Genomic DNA, 24,185 nt, shown 5'->3' on the forward strand with positions numbered 1-24,185 from the left:
TGTTTCTCGGTACATAAAATATAAAACGCTGTAAACACTACAAGATGTAAAGATGACAAGAAATAAAAACAACAACAACAAACACTATGACCATTTCAGATTAATCTGATTTATTGACTCTTAAAGTGAATAAAGATAAATAACAAATCTTATCATTCAGAGTTCTTCATAGATTCAGATTAAAGTGACAAAATGAGGGAATGCTAATGCTCTCTTTATTTTTCTGAAAGATACAGGTTTAGATTGTAAGATATAATTTTGTATTTTTTATTTATTTATTTGTATTATGTAGTTATTATTATTCTTTTTGTGGTGGGGTGTGGGGGTTATTATTATTAATAATTTACTTTAAAATGTAATCTGACGAACTGTACATATAAAGACCTGCAGTTACATGTCCGGTACAGTAGGTGGCGGTAGGCGCCTTTACACGTTGGTTGCGTTCCGCCATTAAACAAGCGAAGAAGAAAACATTTTTAGCGCGGGTTGTTTGAGTTGCTAACTGCTACAAAACATTAGCAGTTACCGATCGTCCTGTCATCACGGTGAGTTTATGTTTTGTGGCTTTTTCTCGGTAAATATTATTTAAAACCGAACTTACACGTTATGTTAACACTATTAAGTTCGTTTTGAGCGAGTTTAGAAGACTTTAACTTTTTTATTTAGTCTGATTTTAACCAGAAAGACGAACTTTCACCAACACGGCGTTCAAACGGTTCATAATCATTTTATTTACATTATAATTATTATTATAATAATCAGATGTTTTCCGTTTATATTCACACTGCGAGTTCAGAGGATATGTAAAGATATAAAGATAATTGTGAAGGAGTTTCTAAAGTTTGTTAAACAATCACTAAATGTTTTATCTGACAGATAACCGTTTCCGTTTCCTCAACATGATTTTCAAAATTAAAGGTTTCTACTTACAAAATATAATAAAATACTATAGTATAATAATACGAAAGGAACAGTTCTGTTCATGCCATGGTGCAGTTCAATAATATAACAGAGTAATAATAATAATAATAATAATAATAATAATAATTATAATATTTCAAATTGTGAAAAAGCCTTACAGCATCATTTTTTTTAGATCAAAAAGTCTATTTTTTATTGTTGAATTGAGATTTCACAAAGACATCAAAAGTAGAAAAATAATAAATAAATATGAACAGCAACATGATTGAATATTCTTTTGTTTTTGCGACAGTCCCTGTAAATATAAAACACAATATATTTACAATAAATAAACAGATATTTGATCCTCAGAACACATTTGAAGTTGTTAACGTCTGTATGATGATATTAAATGTCTATCTTAGTTGGAGCAGTGTTTGAACTCACAGGTTGCTGTCTCCATGACGACCGGACACAAGAGACGTTGCACGTGATCCGAAAGTCTCCATCGGTGCAGACTCGCTGGTGGAGGGTTTTATAACCCACTACCACTCCCCGCTAGTTGGTTTGGGACGGACTTAATATGGGCGACCCTCCGCGAGGACGCACAAACGGAGGGGAAGTGGGGAGGGAGAGGGTGTAGTGACCGGTTTGAAAAAGACCCTTAGTGTGTCCTGCTTTGTTCTTCTCAGTCAGGTCGTCATGGAGTCCACAGAGAGCAGGTACGCTCACCTGCTGCAGCCAATCAGAGAGCTCACCAAGAACTGGGACATTGATGTGGCTTCAGAGCTCAACGACTACTTAGACGAGGTTTGAGCTGTGAGAGACGCAGAATCAGTTAAAGACAATCTGAAGTTCCTTTTTCTTTTTTTAAACTCTGCGTCTTTGTTTGCAGCTGGATGAGATGTGCATCACGTTCGACGGAGGGAAAACCAGCCTGAACTTTGCAGAAGCCGCTCTGTTGATCCAGGGTTCAGCCTGCATCTACAGCAAGAAGGTAAAATCAAAATCTCTGTGCGACCTTAATGTGAAACCGTGAGCTTGAGTTTTTAAAGAGCTCATCCTGTCTGCGTCTCAGGTGGAGCTCCTGCACAGCCTGGTTTACCAAACTCTGGAGTACATCAACGACAGGAACAAGAAGTGAGAGCGTCCTGCAGCCCTGAACATGTTTGTGTCCCGGTGATGAGATAATAAAGGTTTTTTTTTTTTGTTCCTGTCAGGAGAAGCAAACAGGCGGCAAAGTCTCAGGGAGACGACGCAGACGGCGCAGCGAGCCACGATGACGCTGACGATGTGGCCGAGGTGAGAAATAAAACCTGAATCCTGGACCAGCCAATCACAGAGCTGACATGTAGAGACAGACGACACATCAACTTTTGTTGTTTTTAAAATTTGCTTCATGAATACATTTGGATGGGATTAGAAAAGGATGTAAACACACAAGTCTTCAGTCGTGTTTTAAAACTTTCTGGGAGTTTTTTCCTGATTGTGGAGAATAAAAAACTGAACGCTGCTTCTCCATGTTTGTTTACAATGATGAATCAATGAAATGATATAAACGTCTTCTGAAGATTGTGTTTCGTCTCGTAAAGTTTTCTCATCTGGAGCTCGACGCCTCGGAGAAGTCAGAGAAAGCCGACTCCAACATGGTCAGTGACGACCGTCTGACTCTCTGAACACACACACACACACACACACACACGCACACACACGCGCTCTCTGTTTACCTGATGTTTGTTCTGATGTGACCTTCAGACTGTGAGCGTTGCTCCTCTTCCTCCGGAGTCTCTGATTCCTCCTGAAAGTTACGAGAAGAAGAAAATTCCTCTCATCAGGTCAGTGTGATAAACTATCTTTACCAGCTCTCGACTCGTTGGAGCTGCGACTCGCCTTCACAGTCGTTTCAGACGTGCTGCAGTAAAATCTCTCCAACGTGTTTGTGTGTCTCAGTGTGAAAGGAGAGATCTTGTGCAGTCTGAAGGACTTCAGGATCAACATCTTCATCCCGGGAGACGAGGACATGATCCTGCTCACGCTGGGATCAGCTGCTTCCAGGTTCCTGCTGGAGAACCATCAACGACCTGCAGAGACTCTGGATCAGCAGCGTCCAGGTCCTCTCCGTCCAGACGCTGCGGCTGCAGGTGAAGCTCACTTAGAAGCTGCCGTAGTTTCAGCTGATGTTGGAGAAAACGGAGGCGATGCCGCAGACGACTTCCTCCCGATGGAAGACGAGCCCATGGAGCAGGACGTGGAGGAGCATGTGGAGAGACAGCAGGTCTGTGCTGATCCAGGAGGCTCACAGTCTGTAAACCAATCGAATGACCCTGCTGCAGGCTGTGATGTCATTTCTCCTCTTTGAGTTAATTATAATAAATGTTTCTTTTTATTTGTGTCTCAGGCTCCGAGTGAAGGTCGGATGATCAGAGAGAGACGACAGCTGGAGGACGACAACCTGAAGAAGAAGGAGACGACGCCTCCGGTGCGTTCTCCATCAGGAGCCGGACCCGTTTTTAAAATATGTCCATATTATATTAAAATAAAGTTACTCTGCTCCTCCTCTCACTGTGTTTTTTTTGTTTTTGTTCCAGGTGAACGTGTGGATGCTCCACGACCTGTACGCCGTCCTCGGGGAGGAGAAGCCCTCGAAGCCGGGTGAGTTTCAGGACTCTCTTGGGGGGATTCCGTTCTGTGGTTTTTGGTATGCTGACGTGTTTTTGTTTCTCACCTGTTCAGGGAAATGTTATAAGGTTCCCGACGGCCTGGACGACGGAGGGAAGAGGAAACGGAAACGAGCAGCAGCTCTGCAGGACTTCAGGAGCTGGTTCAGAGGCACCTGTGAGGACAACATTCACCTGTATCATGATGATGAAGATGAAGACCTTTAGGATGTTAAACTAACTCAGTCTTTTTTTTTTTTTTTTTGCAGTTGATCCTGAGGAGCATAAATTAAAAAACGGACCCATGTTCACAGGTAAACATTTGTCTTAATATGGAGCTACAGCCATTAGCTGGTTAGCTTAGCTTAGCATAATGACTGGAAACGGATGGAAACAGCTAGCCTGGCTCTGTCCAAACATTAGCCCAATCGATCCTCCAGCAGATCTGACGCTCGCTGCTTTCATGTTTGATCTCTTCTGTTTCTGGAACATTTCAGGAAATAAAGTTTATTTTTTTTGTTTCAGACCTGAACTACGTTTATCTGAGCGCCATGAAAGAGAAACTGAAGACGCGGAAGAAGATCTTCAGGAGAGCGGTACGATGAGTCTGAGTGTGTGTGTGTTGTGATGTCACTGTTGGTGTGATGTCATCAGTGTGTGATGTCACTCAGGGCGTGGTGGTGTCTGATGAGGAGCTGAGGCGGACGTTCCTGCAGCCGGAGGAGGCAGGGCCACAGCAGGAGGGGGAGGAGCCTGTGGATGGATTCAGACACGCCGACCTGCTGGGTAACACACACACACACACACACACACACACACACACACACACACACACACACACACACACACACACACACACACACACACACACACACACACACACACACACACACACACAGTTTAAAATGCTCTCTAATATTTTATGATGTGATTATTCTGAAGGTGGCGATGACGACTTGTCCGATAACGAACATGACGTGTTTCCTGACGACGTTCCCGCTGAGTTTGGAGGAGGAGCCGATTTTATTTCACCAGGTAACAACACACCTGAACTGTTGTTGACTCTGCAGCTTCAGTTACCAAACTCACCGATGTAGACGTACAGCGACAGCAGACGACCTTTACCAAACATTTACAAAAACAGGAAACAGAACGCTTTAATATAACCTCCAGTGTCGGAAGAGACTCACGCTAACAAACGGTTACCATGGAGACGTGAAATAATGTGTGATGAACTTTGTTTGCAGACGTTCAGAGAGACGAGCTGAGTTATGAAGATCTGGTGAAGCTGCGAGTGGTAAGAGACCAACCCTGATAAAATGTGTCACTTTAAAGCCCTCAACTATACAGCTGTCAAACCTGTGTGTGTGTGTGTGTGTGTGTGTGTGTGTGTGTGTGTGTGTGTGTGTGTTTCAGGAGCAGCTGGTGGTGAACAGTCGAGGGTACACTCAGGAAACCGCTCTGAGTCGACGAGTTAAAGACTGGGAGGATAAGATCCAACCTGAGCTGCTGATCCAGGTTAAAAAAAAAAACAAAAAAAAACTTCTAAATATTAAAGTTTACCTGAACATCAGCTGAGATTATAACCATGATGTCACTTCCTGTGTGTGTGTGTGTGTGTGTGTGTGTGTGTGTGTGTGTGTGTGTGTGTGTGTGTGTGTGTGTGTGTGTGTGTGTGTGTGTGTGTGTGTGTGTGTGTGTGTGTGTGTGTGTGTGTGTGTGTGTGTGTGTGTGTGTGTGTGTGTGTGTGTGTGTGTGTGTGTGTGTGTGTGTGTGTGTGTGTGTGTGTGTCCTTCAGGAGGATCGTCCTGCATTCGACATCCACGATTACGGCGACCGGATCGTCGGAGCATTGAACGGCGTCGGGCAGCGTCGGTCTTTCGCGTCCATCGTCGCCGGTTTAGATAATTTTGAAGCCTGCAAATATCTGCTGGCGTCACTGCAGCTGGTGAGACACACACACACACACACACACACACACACACACACACACAGACAGCTGACCAGAAACAGAAAATTCAGTTTAACCGACTTCTCTGAAGGAAAGAGAACTTAGTTTGTCCCTCGGTGAGAACATGTTTTTGTGCGTCTCAGGCGAACGACCACACGGTGGAGGTGGACTCGGCGCTCGGTCTGGAGGAGAGCGTGGACTCGATGGGTCTGACTCTGCTCAGCACGCTCAGAGCGACGGATAGATTCAAGACTCTGACCGCTTCTCAATGACACTTTGTTTTTTTTGTTTTTTTTACTCCTTCCTGTCAAGCGTGAACATTTCTCCGTCTGTTTTTCTGTCTCTAAACTTTGTTCGTCTGATTCCTCCGCTCTGTAAATCACGTGTCCGTGTAAAAGTCTTTATGGTAAAAAAAAATATGAATTATAATCAGGTGTTCTGTTTCTGAAAAATATTTGTAATTAAAAAAAAAAAAGAAAAAAAAAAAGATAATTTGTTCACAAAGGAAACAGCTGATGGTTTATTTTCAGTGTAAAATCTGTTGGTGCTTGATTGGGGGCGTGTCCAGACTTTTTTGCAAATAGCCAATCACATTTCAAGGGGGGCTCATGCCACCCCTCTGGACACACCCATTTTTAGGAGGGTTGATTAAAAACAAACCAAAAGATGATTTTAGAGGTGAGAGAAGATTATTTTCTTTTGGTCTTCATTTAGAAATCAGACGACCTCTGATCATCAGGAGGATTACAGTGAAGAGACTGAACACACAAGCTCTTACAAAACTTCAGATTTTATTCTCTCTTTAATACATAAGGTCATAAATAAAATTGATCAATAAGTTGATTTAACATCGCTCATCAGAAACTGTCAACAGCTGTTACTGTCAGAACGACAGCGCTGCGTTCAGGTGTTTCTGAGAGTGTTGTTTTTATTCCAGCGCTGCATTCAGGTGTTTCTGAGAGTGTTGTTTTTATCTCCGTGCTGCGTTCAGGTGTTTGTGAATGCGATGTTTGTGAATGCGTTGTTTTTTTCCCCGTGCTGCGTTCAGGTGTCTGCGAGTGGGACGTGGTTCCTGATGTGGTTCCTGACGCTCTCTGCGATCTGGTCCTGGTTCTTCATCCTGTTGTAATAATCTAAAAACAGCCCGTCAGGACTGACCAGGTAGATCAGGATCGTGTGGTCCACGATGTAGTCCCCGTCCTCGTCCTTGGGTCCGGGGCTGGCGTACACTCTGTAGTCCCGCCCCGCTTCTTTCACTTCCTCCGGCGTCCCCGTCAGTCCGACCAGACGGGGGTGAAAGTCTTTGACATAGCGAGCGAGGGCGGGCACGTCGTCCCTCTCGGGGTCCACGGTGATGAAGAGCGGCTGGACGGGAGGCAGCGCGGCGTCCCCGTCCAGAGCGGACACCACGGCGCTCAGTTTGTCGAGCTCGTCGGGACAGATGTCGGGACAGTGTGTGAAGCCGAAGTACAGCAGCGCCCAGCTGCCCAGGAAGTCTCTCTTTGTCCTGCGCTGCCCCGTGTGGTCGAGCAGGCTGAAGTTACCCTGACCCAGAGCGACCTGCTGCAGCTGCTGCAGACGCTGCTGACGGAGCTTCTGCTCCTTCTCCGAGTAAACGTACCACCACACCGCCATCAGACCGCCGCCGAACGCCAGAGTCACCGCCACACGAGTCTGCAGCTTGAACCGAGCGGAACGAGCGGAAGAGCCGCGATCCTGAGACAGGAAACGCCTCGCAGCGGGCGGAGGAAGGCCACGATGAAGGCTGACCCGCTGTGATGTCAGAGAGGAGGAGGAGACACACGACTTCTGGACGTGAGGAAGACTTCTCAGGAGTCTGCCTCCTCCATGCAGGTTACCCACAATGCACCTGAGCCCCAACATCCTCACCTCCAGAACACCTGCAACAAAAACACATGAACAAAACAACGTCTCAATTCTTCTCACGGTTTAATCAGTTAATTGACACCAAACAGGAAAATTGTAAACTTTGCTGTACTAGCGAAACAGGGCTGGTGTTGCGGTTTAACGTGTGACCGTGTTAACTGATGACTTACAGCGGAATGCGTGCGCAGTTTCGTAATTAAAACAGATATTCAACTGTAAAGGGCCTCTTTTAGTCTTCCGTTAAAAGCAGATTTATTGACTTTTTTTTTTAGATTGAAATGGAAACTTAACTTAAAGGTTTGAGGACTTTTTCATTCAGCATCTGTAACTACGAGAACGCATCCGTCTGAAAGTCATCAGTTAACACGGTCACTGTTTAAAACGTAACACCAGTAACGTTTTAAAGTGACCGTGTGTAACCAGACCGTCTTGTATCAGGGTTACTAATTAGAGATATCAGGTCCATGTTAGGGGAAGGTGTGGGTTATAATAATGTAACTGGTTTAAATGTAACGGAAAACTAAAGTCAGAGAAGCCCTCAGTCACCTTAACGTGAACCTGCGGGGAAGCTAACTTAGCATACAGTGCTAACAGGTGAACTCAGGTTAAACGTTTGTCTTTTCATATTAAATGAAGAACACATCGTACAGAATAACTCACCTTCAGCCTGCAGACAGACAGCCTGTGTGGTTCACACATGAAGTCAAACTGAGCCGGTTGTGAAACACATGAAAACTGCGTTTACGTAGCTTTGAGTTCACTGCAGCTGATTCGACTGAAGAGAGAGGGACAGAAAACAATAAATAAAGAAACATAAACGTTATGAGACAATCACACATATATTATTTTGTCGGCTATGACACAAAAAACAAACGACAACATTTTATAAAAGCAGTTAGATAATTCAGTCAGCAGATTCGTCTTGACTGTGGCTGCAACGCGGCATCTCTCCACTAGATGGCGCCTTAGTGCTGCTTCCTCCATGGAGTCACAAACGGATTCAAGATTTGTATTTGTCACCAGCTCATACAGATGTTCAGAGAAATGTAAAGACTGTTCCGCAAGGCCATGCAATAAACACTCAAATTACTAATACACATATATACAGTAAAATAGAATATCATGTAAAATTTAAAAAATAATTATTTGAATATACAAAATAATGTAAACAGTGTGAAGTGCAATGTGCAGATTGGAATGTGTGGTGTGTGTGCATCATGTAGTCACATTTCTGTTTTGTTTTTAACTGAGGAGAGTGGAGGTAACAGCCTGAGGAAAGAAGCTGATATGGTACAGCATGTTGAACTTTATTACTCAACAATTGCACAAAACACACAGTACACCTAAAATACTGAACAACATTAAATCAAGATCGTGCTGGGGATCGTCAGATCGTCAAAATAATATAGTTATATCCATCCATCTATTATCTAAACTGATTTTCCCATTCAGGGGAAGCGGGGTGCCTGAGCTGAACCAAGCTGTCAATGCAACCTTTCTCCTCCTTTCTTTTGAAAATGCTTCCTATGCTCTGCTGCTCATCTCTTGATGTATTTAAGGTTCTCTGTAGGAAGCAGAAACCAGGTCATACACACTGATACTGCACAGCACTAATACTGCAGAGTCATACAAACACTGCACACGGTCTTAATTGGATTTGTTTCCGTGTCCTGCCATTTTTTTTATGTATTCATTCCTCTCGTACACCTGTCGAGTCCGAGCTGCAGTTTGTCTCTTCATGTGATCCTGAAGAACAAAGTGAATCTGAAGAGTTTCTCAGAGTCTCTGCAGTTTTGTTTGAAGCTCTTATGTAACTCTCTGCACAGCGACACACAACACAACGCAGCTATAACACCGTCAGATAAACTTTTTAGAGATTTCAGTTTCCCATCAAACTTGTAAAAAATTGCACATATCATTACTTGCATTGCATGAAGTGTTTGAATCATTTAACAGCTGTTTGTGTTTGTAAGCAGAGATAACTCCTCTAGTGACACACATTAAAACTGGGTCAGAAATAACAAAACAATAATTAAAAATCTCTAATGTCCCCTCATGAGATGTTTTTCTCTTCAGTCTACAGCTTTAAAATAAACAAATTTTTGCTCTAAAGTTTCTTAATTCGTGACTACTGGTTGTCTGTGACATTTAAAAATGATTGTTTTATTAATTAATTTATCAAAACAGTTTAAGGCATTATTTTTTGCCCCCTTGTGGCCATCAGGAGGAATGACACCTTCATGCCTTTAGACTCCTGTCGGTCACACATTTCAAATAAATTCTCTTTTAATTAGCAGTCGTCTCACAGTTGACGTCAGACTCTGCTCCTGTAGTTTGTTTGCTCTTCCTCGTCATCCTTTCATCATCCAGGCCCTGGACCCTGGACTTGTGTTGCCTAGCAACCGCTCAGAAAGCTGCTGGAAGTTCATCTGCGTCTCCTTTTTCTAACCAGCGAGACACCTCCAGTGTGTCAGTGTGGAGGAGTGTTAACATTTTATTATGAACATGATACACGATATCCCCCACCTGTTTGTTGCCATGGCAACAGCAACAGTGTCACTCAATTAGACGTAAAAACCAGGGAAGGTTGCGACCGTGACCAGGGGATATAAATCAAACTATTAATGAATTCAAGTTATTTGTTCTTTCAAAAAAGAAAATTATAATTCAACACCAAACAAATATTCATGAGGTTAGATTAATATTTCATGAAAATAATCTGAAATATTTGACGCAGTATCATCCTCCTCTCTGCAGGATGAACACACACACACACACACCTGTCCTTGAGTCTTCACACAGTTACTAAATCACATCATGCAGCCTGATTGTGTATTCCTGTCAAGGCGTGTGTGCGTGTATGTGTGCATGTGTGCGTGCTTGCGTGCGTGCAGCATGTAGTGACGTCACTCTGCATCACACAGAGAGCCGAGCTGATGCTGAGGAGGAAATATAGGACAACAGGAGGAGGAGGAGGAGGGAGCACTGCGTGGAGCCGTAAAGAGGAAACAGAGCTGCAGCAGACTGAGCTGCACCATCTGCATCTCTTCACCAGGTATTTATTATTGTGTGTGTGTGCAGCATGATGTGTCGTTTATGTGTGTGTGTGTGTGTGTGTGTGTGTTGGATGTCTGCTGCAGAAAGACGATGGAAACACACAGAGAGTCTTTAAATGATTTATTGTGAAAGGACAAAAACAAAGGAAGGTCATTCAGAGGGAGAGAAGTCGGAGCTGCAGAGATCAGCTGATGATCACGCTTCATGACCACGTTTACTCTGAGAGCTCATGGAGGTTATATCTGTTCTTTAAATCTATACTCTACTATCATTTAAAGCATTTTCTGAAATACTACAGTCTTTTAGTTTCTGGATATTCTGCATAGTCAGACGTATACTTAAAGCTGTTTTGGGATCAATATGAACGTCTTAAAGGAGCAGTATGTAACTCTGACACCTAGTGGTTAAAATGAGTACTGCAGTCTAAATTCTAAACATCATAGAGAGCTGTCCCCCCCCCCCTCTCTAGAGTGGATGCTCACTCAGGTCACCATGTGGTGGACTCTGAAGCTTCAGTGTTTATCCAGCTCTGCATGGGTCTGTAAACCTTTCTGTGTTCTAACCTCTCTCCATTTTTCAAAAGCATCTCCAATATTGATCCTAGTTTGAGCACGTTTCTGCTCGTGGAGCTTATTAGAAACATGCAGAGGCTTTTTAGGTCGGGTACAATCACTTCTGTCTGAGTAGCCTCCCCGCCTGCTGATGAAAAGGCAGTTTCTGCAGCATGCAAATAATCGCCTCGTCTGACCTTCCCCGCAGCAGGATGACAGGTCACCAATGTGTCCTCTCTCTCTCTGATGTTTGTTTCTGTCGGCGTTAGTGTTTAATTTATAACCAGATAAGATCTAGAAAAGGAAAAAGATAACATGTTAGTTGAATAAATATTTTACATTGGCGATGTGGGAAACATTCCAGGAGCTCGCCTGTCTTATCAAATTGATTTAGTTTGTTAGATCTTCTGCACTTTTTATACGACTGATCATTAAAATATTCAAAATTTTATTGTTTAAAAGCGAAAATAATTTAAATACCGAAAAATTTGGTACAACTCTACTTCAAACAGTCCGCCTCTGTTAGCCGTTCAATGAAGACAAAGCCAGCAGCTGAGGATCATGGGTATTGTAGTCTTCATGTTACAGATGATCGGGAATGATTTGAACAGACGATCTGAATTTAAATGTAGATAGACTTTAGACTTTTAGACTTTAGACTTTATTGTCCCCGAGGGGAAATTCTTTTTCACAGCACCGTTACTGTCCAACAGACAAGTCCCACCAAAGAACATTTATACACACAGATGAATGTTTAACTGTCCAGGAGAGATTTTTAGCATCTTTGGGTTAGAATCATTTGAAAGATTTTCCCAGCTGATAGAAAAGATTAGATCCTAAAAATAAAAAAATGTTATTATAATAAATCTTAGTGATAATGTAATCCAGAGCAGTCAGCTTGAGTCTGTGTAAGTATCGGCCTGTGTGATGCAGTATCGGTGGAGCTGTGGTGTGTCGCAGTTCTCTCTCTGACATCTTCCTCCTCCTCTTCCTCCCCCCTCTCCTCCTCCTTCTCCATCCATCCGTCTTCCTCTCGTCCTCAGTCATCTCTGAGCTCCAGCAGGATGAAGGGGCTGCAGCTGCTCGGCCTTCCCGGAGCGTGAGGACCCTCACAGGGCCGCGTCTGCCTCGTCCTCACCCGCACCTCACCCGCACCTCACCCCTCTGTGTGTAGCTGTGATCCTCCATCTCTCTGCAGCAGCAGCGCGGCCTCTCTGCTCCATCAGCTGAAACATGGACGGACTCCGCCTGCCCCCCCTCATAGAGGAGGTCCTCGACTCCTCCGGTCAGTCCGTCTTTTTTATCTACAGTAATGCTTCTAACAATGGTAAATATTTCATGATTTTTGTTGAGTGCATGCACAGTGACTGTTCTGCAGGCTTTTAATTTGAAAGGGTCTGTGCAGGAAGCTGACTTAAGGGTTTGAAACAGGAGCCGAAACTTTCCTGTCTGAACAAAGCTTTTAGAAAGCACAACATCATGACATTGCTACTTTATTTAATAAGAGAAATGCAAAATAGAAGCAGAAACGCTTGTTTTATGAATGGAGTTTGGTTCAGTACCTTAAATACGGAAGCCCAAAGAGGACAAACATACATACATTTATTTAAAAGTTATTCTTTTGCCTTTTTGATTTTATTAGAGAAGACAGCTGAAGAGAGACAGGACATGTTGGGAGGAGAGAGTGGGGGATCAGAGGTCGGGATCTGGACTTATTGATCTTGTTTTCTCGGGTTAACAACGCTGGTCTCCCGATGATAGCGAGTTCATTTCTCGAGAAAACAAATGGACAAATTGTCGAGGGGGAAACTAACGTTGTTATCCCGAGGTCAATAAATGTGACATCGTCCTCTCTGTCTGCAGACGAGCTGTGTGAGCTGAAGGAGGACAAACCCACCAAGTTAGCAGAAACTCTGACAGCCAAAGAGAGGGAGTCCTTGGAGGACAAGGAGGAGACGGTGGGAGATGGAGAGGAGAAGGAGGTGAAGGAGGAGAAGGAGGAGGAAGGGCCAGGAGGAGAGAAGGACGAGGAGGAGGAGGAGGAGCTGGAGGAGCTGAGAGCTCAGATGTTACAGCTGCTGCTGGAGCTGGAGGAGACCAGGGAGGTTTCCCAAAAACACGAGGAGAGCTTCCTGGAGCTGCAGGGTCAGAACGTTTACCACGATGATCTTTTAGAGTTCACAATCACAGAACTGTGAAAAAGTGTTTAAATATACTTTTAATAAATAGATAAAGATCACATCGTCTCCTCTGTCCTCCTCTGGTCTCAGGTCTGTTGGAGGACGAGCGTTTGGCGAGCGCTCATCAGGCCGAGAGTTTCACCAGACAGATCCAGAGACTGCAGGGTACACATACACACACACACACACACACACACACACACACACACACACACACACACACACACACACACATCTTTCAGCCAACATCTATTTTAGCAACTTTGCAAAAAAACAGACCGATGGATAGATGTGCTGTTCTGATTCCAAACTGTTAAATTGAGATAGAAAGTAGTAAGAAAATAAAACATTTTGTAACTGGAAAATGGTGTAAAAAAACTGATCAGAAAGAAACTTTTCAACTGCTCCTCCAGCCCAGCAGAGGGCGCTGCAGGAGGAGATGGACAGCCTGGAGGAGGAGAAGGAGAGCGAGCTGGAGGAGGCTCTGGAGGAGCTGCGTGCGGCCCAGGAGGAGGTGGTGCTGCTGCAGCAGGCGGCGGAGGAGGCGGCGGCGGAGCGCGAGAACGACATTGCCTCCATGCAGGAGGAGCTGTGCAAGCTGAGGGCGGAGCTTCAGCGTCTCCACGGCAGCACGCAGGAGTACGAGCTGGAGATCGCCTCGCTGAGGGCCGAGATCAACATGAAGAGCCAGGACGCACAGACGCAGGGTGAGCACACACACACACACACACACACACACACACACACACACACACACACACACACACACACACACACACACACACACACCTATCACCACTACTCCTCTCTGTTAATAACGTGTGTGTGTGTGTTCAGGTGATGTGAGTCAGGTGAAGGAGGAGTTTCTCTCTCTGAAAGGTGAACAACAGTCTCTGAGCAACAAAAACAAAGAGCTGAGCAGCAAAGTGGAGCAACTGAAGCAGCGAGACATGTGAGTGGTGCGACCAGCTGTCAATCAATCTGCTGACGTTAATGACTCACCTGTGTGTGTGTTTGTGTGTGTGTGTGTCGGTCAGTATGACCCGCCTTTCTTCTCTGACTGTGTCCAGATGTGATGACGTGTACCTGGCAGTCAGGGGCGAGGGCGACAGTAAGCCTGAGCAGGAGGACCAGGTGAAGGCGGACTCTTATATCAGCTTGTCCCAATCCGGTCCAGAGGATCAGGAGGAGGTCCAGGAGGAGGTCTGCGGCTCGGAGCTGAACGTCCTGAAAGAGCAGCTGAGGGAGGCTGAGGAGACGGCTCAGAAAGTTCAGAGAGAGGTAACACTTCTAGACTGTAGTTACCCGTTTCCTTGGCTGGTCTGTACCTCTGGTGTTTGCTGACATTTCTAGAAGGCAGATATTTTGAGGTTGAATAAAAAAACAAAAGATTCCAGAATAAAACTCTAACACCAGGTGAAACATCCCTCTGCTTTTGGTCTGCACACACTTTTATTTGCTTCCTCCGTTGTGTCTTTGTGTCAGTGTGACGGTCTGAAAGGCGAGCTGGTGGAGCTGCAGCAGCTCTACAACAACAGCCAGCGGGAGCGGACGGCGCTCGAGCAGGAGCTGCAGCGCTGCAAGGCAGAGCTTCAGAAACTCAAGGGCAAGAAGTCCCAGGTGAGAGGTCATTATGTAACTGACATCTGAAACAACCTTTTCTTGTGCTGGATAAACTGCTTTACTGGCTCAAACTTTCTAGTTCAAGTTGTCATATTAAAACTCTGAGTACCAGGTAGTGATGGCTGCACGTGCAACTCAGCTTAGAGTCAAAACTTTAGGAGATAAGAAGTGCAAGTGAGATTTGGTATTTCTGGAAAGCAAAGTTAAAGGTAAGTCCAGAGGAGTTTACAGAAGGATCTCTCCAGGGTTTGTCCCTGAAGGCCGTCCGTCTGTACCGTGTGCATGTCGGCTGATGGCAGCTTGTTGGAAACTCTCTGGATGTTCATCGTCATTTTGAGTTCCGGTTTGCTCTTTCTGCAGCTCCTCCATGTTGCTGGTTGTAGAGCGGTGTGTTGTGAGCTTCTTGTGAACGTTTGTCGCTGCTGGGCAGTTATGTTTTTTTGTGTTTATTTTTGTCAAAGCAGTCATTTGTCTCTTCTACGTCTGCTCAACCTACCACGTCCTCTGTCTCAGCATTGGGGAAGGGTGAAATGTAAAGAGTGATTCAATTTATATGATGAGAAAACAGGGAAGTGTGTGGTACGGTGGCCCTGAAGGTCAACTGCAAAAACATTTCATGGAATGCAATTTGATTGAAACACAACATTTCATGAAGCACAACAAAGACCTTGTGTTCATAAATGTTGCCAATGTCCAACGCATCAATCCCAACATTGCCAATGTCCAATGCATCAATCCCAGCGTTCCCAATGTCCAACGCATCAATCCCAACTTTGCCAATGTCTAACAAACCAATCCCAACGTTGCCAATGTCCAATTAACGATCCCAACGTTCCCAATGTCCAACGCATCAATCCCAACGTTGCCAATGTCCAATTAAAGATCCCAACGTTCCCAATGTCCAACGAATCAATCCCAACGTTGCCAATGTCCAATTAACGATCCCAATGTCCAATTAAACATCCCAACGCTCCCAATGTCCAACGCATCAATCCCAACGTTCCCAATGTCCAACGGACCAAACCCAAGTTGCCAATGTCCAACGAATCAATCCCAAAGTTGCCAATGTCCAACGAACCAATCCCAACGTTCCCAATGTCCGAGGCTTCTATCCCAACTTTGCCAATGTCCAACGAACCAATCCCAACTTTGCAAATGTCCAACAAATCAGTCCCAATGTTGCCAATGTCCCCAATGTCCAACAAATAAATCCCAAAATTGTCGATGTCCAACGCATCAATCCCATCTTTGCCAATGTCCAACGCATCAATCCCATCTTTGCCAATGTCCAACGCATCAATCCCAATGTACCCAATGTCCAACGCATCAATCCCATCTTTGCCAATGTCCAACGCATCAATCCCAACATTGCCAATGTCCAACGAATCAATCCCAACGTTGCCAATGTCCAACGAACCTATCCCAACGTTGCCAATGTCCAACGCATCAATCCCAACGTTGCCAATGTCCAACGAACCTATCCCAACGTTGCAATGTCCAACGCATTAATCCCAACATTGCCAATTTCCAACGCATCAATCCCAATGTTGCCAATGTCCAACGCATCAATCCCAACGTTGCCAATGTCCAACGAACCTATCCCAATGTTGCCAATGTCCAACGCATCAATCCCAACATTGCCAATGTCCAACGAACCTATCCCAATGTTCCCAATTTCCAACGCAATCAATCCCAACGTTCCCAATGTCCCCAATTTCCAATGCATCAATCCCAACGTTCCCAATGTCCAACGCATCAATCCCATCGTTGCCAAAGTCAAACGAACCAATCCCATCTTTGCCAATGTCCAAATCGTGAATCCCAATGTTCTCAATGTCCACAATAAATCAACATTAACAACATTGCCAAAGCCTGATGCATAAATCCCATTTTTGCCAATGTTTTTTCGCAATGTATGACTGCAGACAAACAGGGTAGCAACATTGTTTGATTTTCACTAGAATTTAATCAAGTTTCAAAATTCTGGTGACAACCCTCCACTCTTCTCCATAGTTGTAGTTACCTTTCTGACTAATTTACCCACAATGCAGTGCTGCTGATGTCTTCAGGTGGATGGTAAAAGCAGTACTTTGAGTGTGGGTCGAGATCTTCAAAAAAAGACAAGATGTGGACATTTAAAACAAACTCTCTGTCTTGTCTTTGAGTATCTCTGATGTTCTTCTCTCCCTGCCTGTTCTTTCTGTTTCTTCATTGTCCCTCAAAGTTCAAACAATAAACTGGATCAAATTCTGTCTCGATTTGATTCTTATTGATGCTCAACCTGCCTGCCTGCCTTCTCTCTATCTTTTCTTTAATGCCTGCTATCTGCTCGCCTCTCCCCGGCACGTTCCGACTTTATTATTCTGATTATTTTAGGGTTTTATTTCTCTCAACACACCCCTCTCTCCATCTCCCCCTACACTCCTTCCTTTTGTCTTTTCCCCAGAACTGCACTCGTCCGTCTGAGCCCCCCGTTCTCTCCATCCCCTTCATAGGAATGATTGTAATAGTGGCCTTGATTTGGTGCTGGTGGGAGGAGCTGGCGTCCTAGAGGGGACCAGGTATGGCCACGCCCCTTGTTTCTCTATCAGACGCTCTGTTTCTGAGAGAGGCTAAGGCTCGGGATAAAAACTGAAGTTTCCCAGTTTGTTCTAGTCGTCTTTGTTTTAATTTTTTTGTTTTTGTTTCAGCGAAGCAGAGGCATGTTTAACACATTTAGTTTGGGCCTTTTGGTCCTTGATGATTCCTGTAGTGGTGGAGTGATGGGGATGGACGCCTTGGTGGTGTGTGTGTGTGTGTGTGTGTGTGTGTGTGTGTGTGTGGAGGCTGTCAGTCATCACTGAAGCTCAGGGAGTGTCAGGAGGGATCCTCTTACTGAGTTTCTGCGGGCATGACCTCATCACTAAAATCTCTCTCACTCAGACATGAGCTCGCTCGCTCGCTCACTCGCTCCACGGTTCTGTGTGATTCGGACAGAAACAAGCTCTGAAACAAGCTCCGCCCCCTCTTAGTGAAAGTGGGTACATGGGGAGAGGGGGCCTTAAAGAGACAGTAGCTGAAACAAACCATTCAAGGCAGAGGCTGAAATGAGGCTTTTTACTGACACCAGCTGAAATTTTTGATGTGCCGTGTTTTTGCTAACCTCCATGGGCCCCGCCATGCAGCCAAGGCCCCAGACAGCTTTTCAGAGTCCTTCACAATAAAAGAGTATTTTGTTGTGTGATGAAAACATCTGTTGTTAACCTTGTTTTTCTGACTCCTCTGACATCACTTCCTGTCCTTTCAGCAGACTGACTCTGAAGGCTGGAACATGGCGGTGGCAGCGGTTGCCGTGGCAGCGATTGTAGTTCTGGTGGTCCCCAGCTTCGCCAGGGCCTGAGGACAACACAGGAAGAGTGACCTCAAGGGGGAGGTGTGTGGGATTGAGGGATTGCATTCACCCGTCCAGCGTCCTGCCCTCATACATGATGTCTGCTTTAGCATCGCTCTGTTACCGGGGACGACACGGCCAGGACGTTGACGTTTCCCCCCCTGCAGGACGTCAGTGAGTGATGGCGGGAGAGCAATGAGATGATGAGAAGATGAAGTCGTCCAAAAGTCCTCCTGCAGGTTTTTATTGTAGCTTCGGTGTGACAGCTGATATTCATCCGCTCTGAGGTTTCAAACATCCACCTTCATGATCCCAGAGTCCAGAGGAAGTGTTTGCTCTGTTTGGTTTAGTTTGGAGTGATCTGTTGATTCTCAGCAGGATCAGCTGTACGAGTGTTTATAAAAAATATATATTGTAGAGGTCTTTAATCAAATATTAAAAAGAGAAAAACATCAAGAGGAAGAAGAAGCTGCAGCTGGGACTCACCATCAGCTGATTCAGAAAACATGAGAAACCTTGGAGCTGTAAATCATAACTTCATTTATTTTCTTTTATTATTCATGTTTTAAATCATTTGGTTTGTGAGACCAAACTTCTAAAAACCAAAAGATGTTTGTAAAGATATCAAGCCGAGAGAAGCTGCTTTGAGGATGACTTTTTATTCACAGATGTTGAATTCTTTGCCTTATTTCTCCGTAATGGATTTAAAGAATAATTTGCACTTACTGAGTTTAACTCACAGCAGTACGGATGAGAATTAGAGCCAACTAAGGAGAAAGAAATATTCTATATAGAGAAGAGGAAAATATTCATTATTCACTTGAGAAGAAAGTCCAAACGTTGAGTATAAAGTTGATTCTTTTCTCGACATTTCAACTTTTTTCTTTAAAGGAAGAGTGTGCGACTTTTTGATCCAGTAGATGTCGCCCTTGAGCACCAGCATGAAACCAAAACAAACTGCTGTTTGGCCACACCTCCTCCATATTGAAGCCTCTGCTCTCCTCCAGAGATATAGCTCCAACCCCCCTCTACTCGCGTTTGCACGAAGTAGTTATGAATTAGAATGACCATAATTAAGCACCATTAAGTGCAAGCGGCGGACAAAATTGTCCTTTGCTCGAGCTGCAATCGCTTGTGGTCTGCATTGTTGTGTTAGCATGACATGTCTGGCTCTAATTCTCTCCCGCACAGAGGACATAACGGTAGCAGAAAAACTGATTGTTTATTAGTTTTTATGACATTTCCTCCACTTTCATCCTGCTTTAAGTGTCATGTTCTTGTGTGTTCATCCAAAAAATGACTATTTCTTCTGATTATTCTATCGGTTTCTTTTGTAGCATGAGAGACAGTGAAAACGTTAACTGTATCTTACCTTCCTATCCCTTTACAGAACCATTTAAAATGTCTGTATTTGTATGTTTGTGGTACCAAACAGTAGCAGGCACACCTACAGAAGTTAAACAGCACTATTTTTAAACGTAGAAAGTATTTTTTTGGATTTAAATCACTTTAATGAGAGATTATTTGTGACTGATGTCACTGTGCCAGTTTTAAACTCAGAGTTATTTTAGACTGATGTTTTGCACAGCTGGAGGTTTCAGAGACCTATGTTAGTTTTCTGTTTTATCTGGACAGAGGGTTATTCTCTGAGGTGAACTGTAAATTTAGAATCTTATGTATGCATATTATGTTTTATGTAAGATGTAGAGGATCAGCAGATGACAGAAAAGAACAACTAAAGAAAAACAGAATATTTATTTTCTTCCTATTCAGAATTGTTAAAGAGTAATGATAGATAGGGTCTTAATTATTTGTGTGTGATAAGGATGATAAACCCTGATGTCAATTTAACCACTTTGAAAACACAGAGAGAGAGATGAGACAACCATCTGACAGCTTTTTAAATTTGGAATAGAAGAGGATCAAGAATAGAGCCCTGTGGGACACCTTTACTTTGATTTAGATACACTGAACGACTTTGACTAGAGTTTGACTTAAGAATAGTCCCACAAAACATTTTATACATCAGAAGTCCACCTGCAGATAAAACAGTCTGTCTTCTTGCCTTTTCAGAGAAGTGTCAAATTAAATGCGTTTTTTTGTGTGTGTTTGGCATGGTTTAACACTTTTGTTAGGTTAAATGATTTATTTGTATTTTTGCACATTGTTTCAGATTTTAATGGATCCTGATAAAAACCTGGTTCATGTTTTCATTAAGTGGTGACCAAACAATCATAGAGAATATAATCAGACGTCTAAAGACTGTGATCATGTTTAGAATCAGGTATGAAAGTTAAAAACTGTTTTAACTGTTTGTCTTATTGCATGAGTATTCGACCAAATATTAACAACTTCTTATTGAACAACATTCCAGTTTAAAAAACGAGCACTGGTTGATACGATACTGTTAATATTTAAAAATATATAAAAACTCCCTGTTTGCTCTGCAGGAAGTGGATAAACACTGAACTGTGATGGACTGTTTACACGGCAGATGATGATGTGGCGTTAATGTTACGTGAGCTAAAACCATAGAGTTATTTATGTAGTATTTTAAAATGAAGAGATATACATATACTGTGATTAATACCAGGACATTAAATGGTAAATAGCATGTGTTATTAAGAACTTTATGTTGTTTTTTGCATGTGTGATTACTTTTAATTTAACATCGGGACAAACAGATTAGGTATATAACATCGTCTTTGCATCGATCTGCCTCGAGTCATATTTGTCCTTTATGAGTCAAACGTGGTCTTCATGTTTCTGGTGTCTTGCAGTTTTGAAGTCTGTAAAAATGTCTGAAAATGTGAATGTTAGTACAAAATTTCAATAGTTAACTTTAGTTGCAAGTGAGAATGCCGACTGAGTAATTGTTATTTGGCCTGTTGTTATATTACTTCCTGGACGCTGCATGTCAACAACACTCTGTACATGCACTTCTTCCTTTTCTATTCTTACTGCCTTTATGTTCTCTACAAAGAATAGTTTTAGGTTGATTCTTGTTCTATTCTGTACAAATAACTCTTGAAATGTCATTCTTGGTTGGTGCATTTTTTTTTGGCTCTTTAGCTGATTAGTCTGTCGTGATGCTGTGAAATGATGTATCAGCACATTAATGTAGCAGTAGAAATAGAGTATGTGGATTGGAATTATTACTCTTATAATGATGTTTACCAGCAGGGCTTCAAATTTCTGTTAAAGCAACAATATGTAGGAATTTGGTTTTGGTGCGATTTGGCGCCCACCGAAGGTCTCTAAGTGAAACTGCACTTTCTTAATATAGACTCAGTGTATTGATATAACCAGCACGGCGTCAGTCTTGCAGCCTACTGTTTCTTGAAGCTCTCCAACATGTAAAAGCCTGTGCACTATTTCCTCTAGTCCAGCTTCTTCTTAGCCTCATCCATCACTTCCTGTTAGCCTCAGCCGTTGTATCAAACAGTACAGAGGCGGGCTAACTGGCTGCTTTGTAGCTGAAGGCTGCTGTGTGAACTAGCGCTGTAAAGCTGTACACACTTCTCACATGATGATGTCGGCCTGCTGCTAAAGTTACATAGTGCTAAAAACAGCCGAGCGGGGCACTCTGTGGACATGAGAGATCAACTTTTAAACGACTCTTTTAAAGTGAAAAAGTTACATGATGTTGCTTTAAATATCAGTCTATATTCGAAGACACCTTTGTGGTCACTTTAGGTCAGATCTTTCGGTTATTTCCAACGTTGATTACTTCATAGGAACATGTTTCAGTCCATCCTCTATGACGTCTCGACAAACGTTAGCTCGCTGCGGACGGTTGCATGATTTATTTAGAGAAGTAGCATTAGCATGAAACTGGTCGAGTGGATTCAGATGTCAGCTGTTGATTTAGACAAATATGTCAATGTTAGCATGAGCGCTGTGATCCAATTCTTCCATGAGTTACTGCAGACGCTTCTTCACTATTTTTCTACTAACATGTAAAAAAAACTGTTTTAAAAACTTTTTATCTTCTGTGTCCTCCAGAGTCAAAAGCTTCCAAGTTTCATTTCTGTTTCTTTTACAGATTAATTATATGTCTAGCTTAGCTTAGCTTAGCTTAGCAGAATGAAAGCATGCTAGCCTTTGCTAGCTCTATCGATACAGCAAAACAATCACATTGCACTTAATTTATAAATAATGCTGTTAGCTAGTTTTGGTTGTGGTAGACTGGTGGTAGCCTAATTTGCTAAACATATTTAGCCTAGCTTAGCATAAAAATCATCTTAATGGGAAGAAAAAAAAGTCTTGTAAATGAAGAGGAGTAGAAATAAAAATGTCAAAAGTAGCTTTATGGTATTCTTTGTAGCATTTTGTGAGAATAGATTTGTTTTTACACACGCACTAGCAGTTTCCCTGTTTCATGTTGTTGTGCTAAGCTAGGCTAACAGTGCACCTAAAGATGAAACTTATCCATGTTACGCCGCTGACTCTGGAGGAGAACAACAGAGATCAGGATGTCTTATCTGAACGTCAGACTACTCAAACGTCCTCTCACATTTCTACTCTGCTTGATTCAGTAGCGTTTTCAACTTTCTGTGAGTTTCTGCGAGTTGTGTATTTGCTCTGACACTGTGTTAGTCTCAGTCAGGTATCAGGTGTACTGTACAATCTCTGCATCAAGTCAGACGTCCAAACTCCGATTGAGAGTGGACCTGCATGTCGTCATCGTGTCGCTGTTTGTTCTGCTTCTGTTGTAAATGAAGGCTGGTTTTGTTTCTGTTCTCTGTAAACGTCTTTTGGATGTTTCTGTAGAATTTTTAACGTCTGATTTGATGTTTGTTATTTTTAATGTGATAATTTTATCAAAGAGCCTGTACATTTTGTAAATGAAATGAACTAATAAAAAATAAACTATCCTTGACTTTTATGTCCCTATTGGTTATTTACATATGAGATATATTTTCATCAAATTTAATTATTTATTCCTAGGAATAGAGAAGGAAGGGGACAAATATTTGTACACAATAATACGCATAGCCGCATTAAAGCAAATTACATGAAGCTGGCTGGATGATAAACCCCCGTCTATTAATGCAAGGAAGTTAACAGTGGACGATATTAAAGAAATGGAAAGAATTATGTATAGGCTAAGAAAGAGAGAAGATGAATTCATGTGTTACTGGAGGAAATGGATAAAGGAAACAGATAAAGTGGAATTATAACAGGTATGTAAATCCAATTATATTAAATTAAGAGAGTAGTGAAGGAACAACCCTCCCTCCCCCTGCCCCATTCTATTTACGGTTTTATTTTAATTTTATTATTATTTTATTTTTTCTTATTATTAGTATTATTTGTTCTTTCTAAATCTTGATTTAATTATCTTTTCTCTCTTCTTACCTTTTCTTTGGATTTTTATCTATTTTTATTTTATTTCATGTTGTATGTATTCTTGTATGTTTAAAAAATTAAATATAAAAATGTGCCAGGATGAACAAAATTTGTGATGAAATATGACAACTTGTAATGTCGTAAAACAGCCTGCAATAAAGTATTACATTTTATTTTTAATTATTAATTTTTTTTTATCAGTTTAAGTCACTTTTTCTTATGTCATGTCACTTATTTTGTAATGTTACATTACGTTGATGTAACATGTTTTATGTTCTGTTGCACAATGTTTTGTATCTGTTGATGTTGCTTTGTGTGATGTGTTATAATACACATTTTTATGTTTTGTTTTTATGCTTTTCCACGTTATGTTACTTCATGGTATGTTCTGTTTTTTTATTTTTTTATTACCTCATTTTATGGTTGGCTCCGTGGTAAACCTGCAGGCTCAGTACAGAATAAATAACTGGGGGAGCCTGATGTCAGAGTTTAAATAAGTAATCTGACCTCTTTATATCATTATTATTATTATTATTATTATAAATAAATATTTTATTATTATTTCCCATGTGTCCCTCTCAGGTCAGAGGCCTATAAACAGTCTGTTTTATTTAAAGCGTCTGAAGTCAGTCACAGCTTTAATTTGAGTTTGTCTCT

At 42.5% G+C, this 24,185-nt stretch overlaps 3 protein-coding genes across 6 annotated transcripts; 2 read left to right on the forward strand and 1 right to left on the reverse strand.

Annotated features, from left to right (window-relative positions):
• Positions 1-450: 450 nt before the first annotated feature.
• On the forward strand, positions 451-6,003 carry ncaph2 (non-SMC condensin II complex, subunit H2). Of its 2 annotated transcripts, none has more exons than XM_020656456.3 (19): positions 451-545; positions 1,593-1,710; positions 1,796-1,897; positions 1,979-2,040; positions 2,121-2,202; positions 2,493-2,549; positions 2,656-2,735; positions 2,851-3,175; positions 3,299-3,379; positions 3,489-3,552; positions 3,634-3,735; positions 3,827-3,871; positions 4,083-4,153; positions 4,229-4,343; positions 4,500-4,592; positions 4,805-4,854; positions 4,974-5,075; positions 5,356-5,505; positions 5,652-6,003. In XM_020656456.3, the coding sequence occupies exons 2-19, from the start codon at positions 1,603-1,605 to the stop codon at positions 5,778-5,780; spliced, it is 1,818 nt and encodes a 605-aa protein (XP_020512112.2). In that variant the 5' UTR covers positions 451-545; positions 1,593-1,602; the 3' UTR covers positions 5,781-6,003. The 2 variants fall into 2 exon arrangements, with proteins under 2 accessions (XP_020512112.2, XP_020512113.2); XM_020656457.3 differs by having other exon boundaries at positions 501-545; positions 1,597-1,710.
• Positions 6,004-6,280: 277 nt separating this feature from the next.
• On the reverse strand, positions 6,281-8,182 carry sco2 (synthesis of cytochrome C oxidase 2). The gene is made up of 2 exons (XM_029281776.2): positions 8,056-8,182; positions 6,281-7,409 (listed from the first exon to the last, which is right to left on the reverse strand). The coding sequence occupies exon 2, from the start codon at positions 7,390-7,392 to the stop codon at positions 6,553-6,555; it is 840 nt and encodes a 279-aa protein (XP_029137609.2). The 5' UTR covers positions 7,393-7,409; positions 8,056-8,182; the 3' UTR covers positions 6,281-6,552.
• Positions 8,183-10,315: 2,133 nt separating this feature from the next.
• On the forward strand, positions 10,316-23,058 carry LOC110001051 (coiled-coil domain-containing protein 136). Of its 3 annotated transcripts, XM_065951402.1 has the most exons (10): positions 10,316-10,450; positions 12,047-12,288; positions 12,867-13,148; positions 13,274-13,348; positions 13,597-13,890; positions 14,021-14,135; positions 14,254-14,464; positions 14,669-14,803; positions 17,253-17,367; positions 18,093-23,058. In XM_065951402.1, exons 2-9 carry the CDS (start codon positions 12,237-12,239, stop codon positions 17,355-17,357), a joined length of 1,269 nt encoding a protein of 422 aa, XP_065807474.1. In that variant the 5' UTR covers positions 10,316-10,450; positions 12,047-12,236; the 3' UTR covers positions 17,358-17,367; positions 18,093-23,058. The 3 variants fall into 3 exon arrangements, with proteins under 3 accessions (XP_065807474.1, XP_065807475.1, XP_065807476.1); XM_065951403.1 differs by lacking the exon at positions 17,253-17,367; XM_065951404.1 differs by lacking the exon at positions 17,253-17,367 and having other exon boundaries at positions 18,096-23,058.
• The last annotated feature ends 1,127 nt before the right edge of the window (positions 23,059-24,185 follow it).

Source organism: Labrus bergylta, chromosome 23 (genome assembly GCF_963930695.1).
Source record: "Labrus bergylta chromosome 23, fLabBer1.1, whole genome shotgun sequence".
Taxonomy (NCBI): Eukaryota; Metazoa; Chordata; class Actinopteri; order Labriformes; family Labridae; genus Labrus; species Labrus bergylta.